Below are 9962 nucleotides of genomic sequence, written 5' to 3' on the forward strand. Positions count from 1 at the left end.
GAGAACCAAAAGAAACTGGCTTTCCCCCTCTTTAATTCTTTATGCCTGCATGTACAGAGCAAACTTGCCCAGTTTGCTAAATGTAGTCTTTCCATAGCATATCTAATCCCTAGCCTGGATTGCCAAATTGCACCTTTAAAGATTTGAGCTCCTGTGAAAAACTATGTGATTGAAAATATAAAATAGCACAACTGAAACTAATGTTCATCTTTGTGGAGGTATCAGACAGAATAGTACACACTTAATTTTTCAGTTATAATGTAATGGGAATCCTTGTTTGGGTTTGACAGGTGCTTGAGGATGTCTAGCACAGAGTGGGTGGGATAGTTTGCACGTTTAGTGTTTATTATGTCCTTCTCTAACTTGCTAATTCAAGCTTCTGATGTGCAGATAGAGTGAGGAGAATGACAACCTTAATGAGCCAGTTAAAAGGTTTGTCAAGCCTCTCGCCATGTCTCCAATAGATGGCAATAGCAGAAGTTAGCAGGGAGCAGTGTTAGATCAGGACAAGTGTAGAGAGGTACTTGCTCATGTACAGTGTCCCAGCTTTGTAGTGATCAGAGACTGAGAAGGGAGAGTACTACAGTGCTATGGAAGTGACTTTCTGTTACTCACCAGTAGTTACCGCTTTTATAAATCCAGACATTTCAAGGGATGTTCGAGTCTTTTTGTCTGGATACAGGAAGACTTATTTTTCTCCCTTGACATGCAAAATGTAGAGCAGCAGGGATTAGCTATTCAGAATGCATCCTTGCTAGTTTGCACTGCATGTCAGGGTGAAAAACAGCATTTTTATTCTGAAAGCCATTAGTAAAGATTTTATGTTTGAAAAGGCAAGGAAAAATTTAGGACATCCTCTTATTATGTAGATCAGAGAATTGCAGTTAAAATGCATGAATGAAGCTTTCTGAATCCGCAGCACTTTAAAGGAATTAATAATTGACTATATGGGTCAAGCAGCATCATTGTCCTCTGCTATATGTTAGCAAGCTCCTATAGGCCCCTGTTGCTGCACCCGATTGCCTCTGTAATCAAGGAAGGCTGCAGCTGAGCTCCAGCACTGAGCACAGAGTTGACCTTGACAAGCTATTGACATTGTTCTGTTTTCTCCAATTGGTTAAAAAAACTAAAATTAAATATCTTTTGTGGCAAGGGAGGAAATGTTTTGTTTTTCTATCTGTTGCCATGGATGGGGAGAGGGGGCAGAGAAAATGCACAAAATTTCCACAACTGTACAGCTTTTGCTTGTTGAATTGTTGTCATAAACATTTCAGGGTGCTTTCCTTTTGGTCATAATCTTTCCTCTTGTGCATGCTGTGCATGCGTGACCAGGGAGGAAGAATGCATTCTAAACCAAATCTCAGCATGTCTCAGCAGGGAAAAAATGAGGAGGAGAGGAAAAGCAGAGAGAGAGAAAGATTATCAGCCAAGAATACTTAATGACTCTTCAGAACAATGTGTAAAAGCCTTTTGTGATAACTGTCCACTGTCTAAAAATGAGTTATTGGGTATATAACATGTTGCAGTAACTAATCATATATCCTGTAGTGAGGAGTACTCATTCTTCCTGGCTACTGTGTTTACTAGAATTAGATCCCTCTTGAATCTGACATGTTGCTGCAATATGATTCAGATGTGTGAATCAGTTACAGAAAACTAGACTGTGCACTGAAATGCTCTGTTACATTTGTCTCTTAAGCAGAAAGAGTAAGAGACCTTGCATTTCAAATTGCCTGTAGTACTGCCTGATCACCAATGTCAGTTTGCATTGTCCATCATAAAGCACAGCTGCTCATCACAACATCCTGAACAAGGCAAGAAAAATGCAGATTACTTGACAGGATCCACAAAAGAGGATAGAGGTGTAATTTGATTGACCTCTGAGCTGGTCTGATTTACATTAGCTGAAGTAATGTCCCTATTATTTTCTGTCACCTTCGGTCCAGTAAACTGAACACAAAGTTCCACATTGTGAAATGGAATGAAAATATGCATCCCTGCCTTCCACAGTGTTGCAAAAACTGAACAATCCTTCCCATGTGACTTTTGGTGAATATCCTACTCTCTTCTAAAATACTGTTTATCTTGAGCACCTATTTCATTGTACTCGAATGGAACCTTTCCTTCAAAGGAAGCAGAAATCCTGTAGAAAATGGTAGAAGTGCAGAAACTATCTTTTTTTCTTAGAAAAAGAAAAATGATGTGTGGGTTTTATTATTACAAATTACAGCCCAGTTATTTGTCTCACCTCTCTGACAGAGAAGCAAGTGCTCAGCAGGAGCAAGTGCTGTAAATAATCAGTTTGCTATTTATACACTGAAATGGGAAACACATTTATGGGTAACAATAATAATTAGAAAGCATTTATAAAAGCTGCTGGATTGCTATTTGGTGCCTCTGGAGTGAGCAGCTGTAAGAAAGCAAAAACAATCAGTGCAACTTCAGAGAGACTGAGAATGGGTTCCATGAGCTTAAATTGTCAATAATAAAGATGTAACAGCTTCCAAGCAAATTAAAGCCTTGATGATGTTCCCATTTAAGTGAATCAGGCTTTCGACTAATTTTAATAAAAGTTGCCCTAAATGTTTAGGGTACTGATCTGAATACACAAAACAAAATTATCTTACACACACAGAGTGTGTTTTAACTCCCCTATTAGAAAACTAAAACGAATGTGGGGTTTTTTCCCCTTACCTCGATTTACTGCAGACTTTTCCTCACTGGTATCCTGAACATTGACCTTGGTACTGACCTCATCTCCCAGCCTCTTTTCTTGTTTAGTCTCTTACCGGGGAATATTATTTCACTGGGGATTTCAACTTTGCATGCTGTGCAAAGAACCCCTAGAACTCCCTTCTTCTTGTGGTTTATTAGCAAGGCTAATTTATTAATGGGGCTGCTGTTCTGTTCTATGTTGTTGCAGCAGAGTTGTTATACAACACTGATCTGCTGTGAGAGAAAACAGTTCATATACAGCAGCTGCCATTCAGAGCAGGGTAGGGGGCCCACATGTTCTGTTTCCATGGTTCTTTTCCCTTTGCTGTGGCCAAACTTTTTCAAGGGCTGGTGTGAGATCTCATGGTACTGAAGCAAGGTTACTCAATAATTTCTCCTCTCCTGAGTCCAGGTGGAAGACTGGGGGAAGGGGAGAGCAACCTGAGTCTTGGAGCTGGCCTGAGAGCATTGCACAACTCTTCAGCTCTACAGTGTCACCAGCATGCCTGAAACTGCTGTAAGACTGTTGAAGCTGGAAGGAGCAGGAGAGACTAGGAGTGATGGGATACATTTCCTGAAAGGAGCTGAGAGGATTTTTCTGCTAGGAGAGGTATTTTACAGAGCTGTCTGATTGTCACTGTGGGTAAGAAGAGGATACTGCTCTGAGGGCTAGGTCATAAACTTGGTCCTGGGTAGCGTTTCAAGCCTTGGCCTTTTCTACTTAGCAGGTGGTTTTCCTGAAGTCCTTATGGCCCCTGGTTTAGCCCTTATGTCTGTGACAGTAGGGAAGATTGAGGTTGGACTTAGAAATCAGGCCATAAATATTTCTTCTGGCCATTATCCCATTGTTACAATAGTGCAGAGGATGATTATTCCAGCAAGTCCCTTACTGTTTTGTATTGAAATGAGTTGTGCCTTGCCAGCATGTAAGGACAAGAAGTTGTATCATTTCATCTAAAGATCATACTTGCAAGCAGCAGCAAGTGCTGGGAATTACGAACATATAAAAGCTCATACTTAGGGATTTTCTGAATTAAATTGTTCCTTGCTGTTAGTCTTTTTCTTCTTGCAAGTGCATTGCATCCATTGTAGAACTGGTCAAATGTCTAAAATTATCAGGTTATGATCATGGTTTTATGAAACTTGGCTATATTTTTAATCAAAATTCCTACGTCTATGTTTAAATCAAGGAAAACTCCCCTTTCCTAAACAGTTCCAGTTAGATATGGGTACAGTGGTGTCTACAAAGTGGCATTAACCCACAGACACAGCAGTATTGAATTTTATAAACTTTAGATTCTGATATGGATACTTTGTTGGAAAAGAGCATTAAAAATGTGTTCATTTGTTTGATTTTTGGTGAGGTTCACAGAAGAGCCATAGGCTTAAGCGAAGCAAATTTGACAAAGGAGTGGAGCTCTCACAAGTACTCCAAGCTTTTAAAAATCTTTGCCTGGGAAGAGAGAAACTGTAGCAGGAGTTGAGTTTTCTGTTGTGTTTGGTCTGCTGGTGCACCAGTTAGTGTTGAGATGGTGATTAGTCATGATGGAGCAATTAATTTCCTTTCAAAAAACAGGGTAGCCTAGGTATTGGGAATAGTAGAGGGAGCTCCAGAAACTGGATTAAAAAGTTGCCATCAAGTAACAAGTTGTATTGTTTTATATAGCACTAGGAGAAGTGACACTTAAAATGGGAAAGAGGGAAAATTAGTAGGACTCAGTGAGCAACAAAACTTTAAGTGGAAGAAATGGCACTGGTGGTTCAGCATTGTGTGCATGGAGTGGTGAGTGGGATCAAAATGTTTGATGGCTGAATAACCAAACAGCATGAAGTGTGTTCCCCTCTCAGTTCATTATCAAGAGAGTGATTCATAAGTCATGATCCTGCTCTGGGTCATCCTGTTGGAGGAACTGCTCCCATATGTGAAGCTAAGGGTGACCAACATCCTTAAGGTTGGAGGTTCAAAATTAACCAGTCTACATATGCTTTTCTGAGTCCCTCATAGGCACAGACAAAAAAATATAAGGAAGGGAGGATTTGTTAGTTTCCCTGCCACTCTAGGCCAACTTATGTTGCTGTAACATTATTAAAGTTGGTTTTGTGTGTGTATTTTAAACACAAAATATAATACTGGATAGTTCATTCCATGCAATATTATTACAGATCAAATACACTCCAGTTATTATCAGGTATATTTTATATTAATAAAGAAGTAAGTAAGCCTAGACAGAAAGAGAAGAATTCACAATATTTGAGAAAGAAAAAGACTCTAAGAATCATTCTCCTCTGCAGGTGCAACCTCAGCTAGTAGCACTAGTTCAAGGTCATATTTACATTTTCCATGAACATTTCACATTTCCAGTGGATGAGCTGCAGTATTTGTAGCCTCTCATTATACAGCCACAGATCGCTGTGTTGTTTTGTGCTGGTGCTTCAGAGTTTGCCAGTAAAGCTGGTCACCTTTTGAATATCAAACATGAAATTGCACACATAAATATGTAAGTGTATTTCAAAACTTGAGATTGGTCCTTTTTGTTTTGCTGATTATGATTAAAATGTAGTAGAATCCTCCGTAGATACTGACTGTCTTTTTTGTTACACTTTTTAAACTGCAAAAGTATATATATTTTTTTTAAATCAGGGAGATAATTGCAGAATTTCCTACACAGTCTAGATCAAGAAAATGCTATATTAGATTTTTTTTTTGCCTGAACAGTTCTCTCATGAAAGAGAAGCCAATCTCATTACATGGGAATCTTTCAAAGCGTTAATAAACTCAATCTCGCTGCATCACTTTGCCTTCAAAATAAGTAGTACAATATCCTTTTAATTATACATACACTGTGGCTTAAAAAGAGACAAATGACAAAGGAAAATCTGCATGATAAAAGGCTCCTAAACTTGCAACATCCCTTGATCAAGAGTTATTCTGAAGCATTTGCTGCAAACTCCAACTTTGCTGCCTTGAAACCCTGTTCCACCAGCAGCATCTGGCCGAATCCAATCCAAGCTGCCACCACCACCACCATCACTGTGTCAGGGTTGAATGCAGCCCTTCTGGGGCACACCAAACAAGGGGAACAAAACTGGAAAAAAATAATCTTGAGTCAGTGCAAAGTGAGCCTGGAACAACATTCTGATGCTCTATCCTTGACTCCCCTTCAGTTCAGGAAATAGCACTCATTCATTAGCCAGAACTGTTGCAGTAATGTAGCTTTTCTAGCAGGAAGAAAGTGTTCAGGAATGGCTCTTTGAATAGGAGTTCAAGTCATGTATTTCAGTAGCTTGTTCAGTGCCCGTTGCAGTTGTGGAGGACTCCTGACTTGGTGCAGGCTGCTAAATTTGGTTAATTTGATGTATGCTTGCATTTATGTCTCAGGTTTTTGCTGAGACTGTTCTATGTTGATTTTGATTCTTTGTCTATAAATGCCATTTAAAGGCTGTTAATTTTTTAATTTTTTTTTTTATTTTCTCTAACAGTATCAAGGACAAAAATAAAGGTGAACTAATCCCCCCAGTAATGAAGGAAACTGTATCCTACCTCAAAATGAAAGGTGAGTTTTGTGTCAAAAGAGGGTGTCTCTTTCAGAGCAAGGAAAATAATATGGACCTGTATAATACTCAGTGCCTGATTCATCAAAGTTTTCCGCTACACAGGGTATGTTTAGATCCTGAAAATATTAGTGGCAATTGGGCACTGCTTTGAGAGCTCTGATGGGTAAGGGAATAGTTATTATCACATTAATTTCCCAATACGAAGCAAGAAAACCAAAACCTTTTTGCCTTTAGGATTAGAATAGGGAATAGCAAACAAGAGATGTCTTGAAATACACATCATCAACCCATATCATATGGTTGGTTTTAAGTGGAACTTCCAGTAAAATTCAATGAGAAGTTCTATTTTTATAGAAACAGTGGCCCTAAAATCTCATTGAAAAAATACATTTTGCAGGAGTAATCCTGAAGGCCTCCCTTCATGAAACACTTTTACTGGCATTTACAGACCCTTTGACTGCAGTTTGTATCTATAGTTACATTATATAGAGACAGAGATTACAAAAGCCTGTATTTAAAATGGGAGCATCCAAATCTGAGTTCCCTGTATCACCGTCATGTACGTGGCAAAGAGAGGGTAGACTTTGAACCTCTGGCTGTACCAGTGAGCTCCCCAGTGCATTCCAGACTAACATGAAGGACCAGATGTCATGTGCTATCTGTAGGGTAAGTGCACTGTATTCCCTGCATAGGAAAAAAGGCATATGCAGGGAGAAAGAGAGTTAAGTCTTTAAATTCCTATTCCCAGTATAATGAGATTTTATGTTTTGATCTCTGATTTTTAAGGCAATCACAGCATCGTTTCCATAGCCCTTTGTGCTCCAAGGCCTCGGAGTTTCATAAATGTTTGCTGAATCTTACAGCACCAAATCTATAGCCTACGTACATTTATCTTACAGGTGACAGAACAGAAACAGAGCTTAAGACAATTATGTGACTGGCACAAGATTACACAGTGGCAGAACTGGGAATGATTCCTAAGATGCCTGAAAGAAGGGTGTGAATTTTTAATAGGTGTGTCAAGAGAAGAAAATCAAAATGTGTTTGGTTAAGTTATTGAAAAAAAAAAAGAAACATCACTGGTGTTTAATATGCCATGAAGACTGGTTAGTGTTCGAACAAATTTTGAGGATCAGCATGAATTTTGCTAAGACAAAACACTCAGATCTTTATATTGCTGTTAAAGGAGCTTAATCTGAGATTTATCTCATTTAAAGAGCTATTTATATTGGCAGCACACAAATAATGTAAAATATTAATTTTAAGTAAATTAGATTCTTCTGTAGACAGACAAACCCAAAACCTAGAATAATCTCAGTCTTTAATTTGCATCCTTGAGCTGTCATTCTGAACAAGGTAAATTTTGTTTTCAGTATTCAAGTAGCATGCATCAGTGACCTCTCTTCATTTTAATTATCACCACTAGGGTTTGGTCTGAGTTTGTTTGAACCCTAGGTGAGAAATTTCAACTGAATAGTCTTTACATTTGTGAAGAAAGAAGCAGGGGAAAGGCAAGAAAAATGTTGCTTGGTTTTATTGCTGATTCTCAAGAGAAATTCTGGCTTCCTTTCAATCAGTGCAAGATTATACTGACTTAGATGAGCACAGAATAGACACTTAGTATCTTACCCCATTGCTGGGCTATGCTCCTTCATATTTTAGCTTGCCCCGTGGTAAATAAAAACATTCAGTAACTGCCCATTATTATTTTTGATTGGGTTTCATACCTTGAGTGAAGCTGATTAATGATATGCATAGCAGAATGAGAGATACCCACTGCAGTGAATACTTGCTTGCAGTGAATACTTGCTTGCAGTTTGCAAGCAGTGGAGCATAGCATCTACAGGAATGTTCACATACAGAACATCTAGCTCCTCAACTCTTGAAATTGCTGATATATTTTCAAAATAGCTGCAGCAGCCAAGGCCAAGTACTGGAGTGGTGCCAGTTCTGCTATTAAAGGTATCTACCAATCTGCAGTAGATGGAGGGTTCCTAATAGGCCTCATTGAAGGCCTCTTGGTCCAAATTCAGGATTTCCACTTGAGCCCATAAAGTTGTTTGTCTGTGCAGTTTTCAGACTGGTGCTAATGATGAAAACTTTGCAGGTGTAGCTCATATCAAATATTAAGGTTGGATACAGGAAATGTAAATAGTTCACTACTAAGAATGTTGAAGGCAAGTGACTGGCAGCTTAAGACAATCCCTGTAATTACACTTATAAGTGGATAATTAGAGCTTGTGTGGTGTATCAGTGCATACCCCATCTGCAGATGAAAACCAGACTTTTTTGTGTTTTAAATTGTTATGAAACAGTCATCCTTACATATATTTAGCTTGTCTTAATAGGCAAATGCCTCTTCCTCACTAATCACAGGAGTCAAGAGAGCTAAAATGAGGATGAATGTGCACTAACATCATTACTTCTCACAGCTGTTATTATTTAGAATTTGATTGGAACTTTAATCACTAAAATGTTAATTGATTTAAAATTTTTACTGTGCTTGGGAGGAGGGCTTTGCATATCTGGCACTTTGTTGGACCTATTTAAAGATTTTAAAGAAATAGAAAGCTTATGGCCATCGTTATATTGTGCTAGTGGCCAGTAAATAGTAATTTTTGCACTGGTCTGACACAAAACCTCCTTCATGTCTTGGCTTTGTTCTTGCTGGGTGTTCTAGCTTGTCACTATTGCACATACTCTTCCCTCTCAACAATTGCAGAGTCCAGCTCAGGTACCAGCAGTTTTCTGAAGCAGCAACTTCAGCTGTGTAGTACAGGGGAAAACCAGCAAGTTTTGGCTCCCGTTGTGATAAAAGAAAGGGTTGGCTCAACTTTGTCATTGCGGAATTTCTCCTCAAGGAAATGTTTGTTATTCTGAAAGCAGTAAGCATCCTTGGGGTTTGTCCAAACTTCATAATTTTCTTTCCCCCCCAAAAAAAAATTTAATCTCTCCAGTGCAGTATCAGCACCTTTCATAAAGGAGAGTCTCTGAGGAAATGTGATGATACTTCCGAACAAAGCCCTTGTCCTGCTTTGTGTATCTATGCAAGTCAATGGCATGGTAATGCTGGTCACCAATATGTAGTCCAGCCCATGCACTTAGTGGCCAGACTATCTCACTTTTTTTGCCAGTTCTCTGCCCTTCTGTGCCCCCAGGAAAGAAGGGCATGGGCTCTGTCAGTGTTCACATGTTCCAACCAAACCCAGGTTTGCTGAGAGCTGTCATATTCCCTATCATAAGGAGATCTCCACAAACCAGATTTATAAGGAGAAATGGCTTGTCAGGCAGTGTTTTCTGACATTCTCAGCCAGCTGATGCTTGAAAGCCAAGTACCTGCCATGCCAAGGCTGTTAAGCAGTAGGTGATAGACATGGGGTTTTTTTTGCACTTGATTATAAGTGTGCAGGTATCTGTTGTACCTGCTGTCTGCTATGATTTTAACTCTTTCTTTATATATGGGATGTCTCAATTCTGCCATCAGCTCCAGCGAGTGTTGGTTCTTGTGCTGACAGCCCCAGGAGGCTGACTGGCAGCCTTCTTTGCACTCCAGACGTGGCCGTGAGCACAGTAAAATCTTCAGTTCATCTTCCGGAAGTGACAAAAATTCACTGTCACTATCCTGTTCCATTTGATTTTGGCACAGTTTCCAGCCTCATGGAATTAGAAGGGAGCAGGTGCAGTATTTCCAC

At 39.3% G+C, this 9962-nt stretch overlaps 1 protein-coding gene across 1 annotated transcript in view; it reads left to right on the top strand.

The window, feature by feature from the left end:
• Window positions 1-9962, top strand: part of ARHGAP8 (Rho GTPase activating protein 8) — a 54991-nt gene that overhangs the window by 26977 nt on the left and 18052 nt on the right. Inside the window, 1 exon segment of the mRNA XM_010002958.1 lies at window positions 6196-6269. Within this exon segment, the coding sequence (XP_010001260.1) occupies window positions 6196-6269 (74 nt within the window).

This window comes from Chaetura pelagica, unplaced genomic scaffold (genome assembly GCF_000747805.2).
Source record: "Chaetura pelagica isolate M959 unplaced genomic scaffold, ChaPel_1.0 scaffold117, whole genome shotgun sequence".
Lineage (NCBI taxonomy): Eukaryota > Metazoa > Chordata > Aves > Apodiformes > Apodidae > Chaetura > Chaetura pelagica.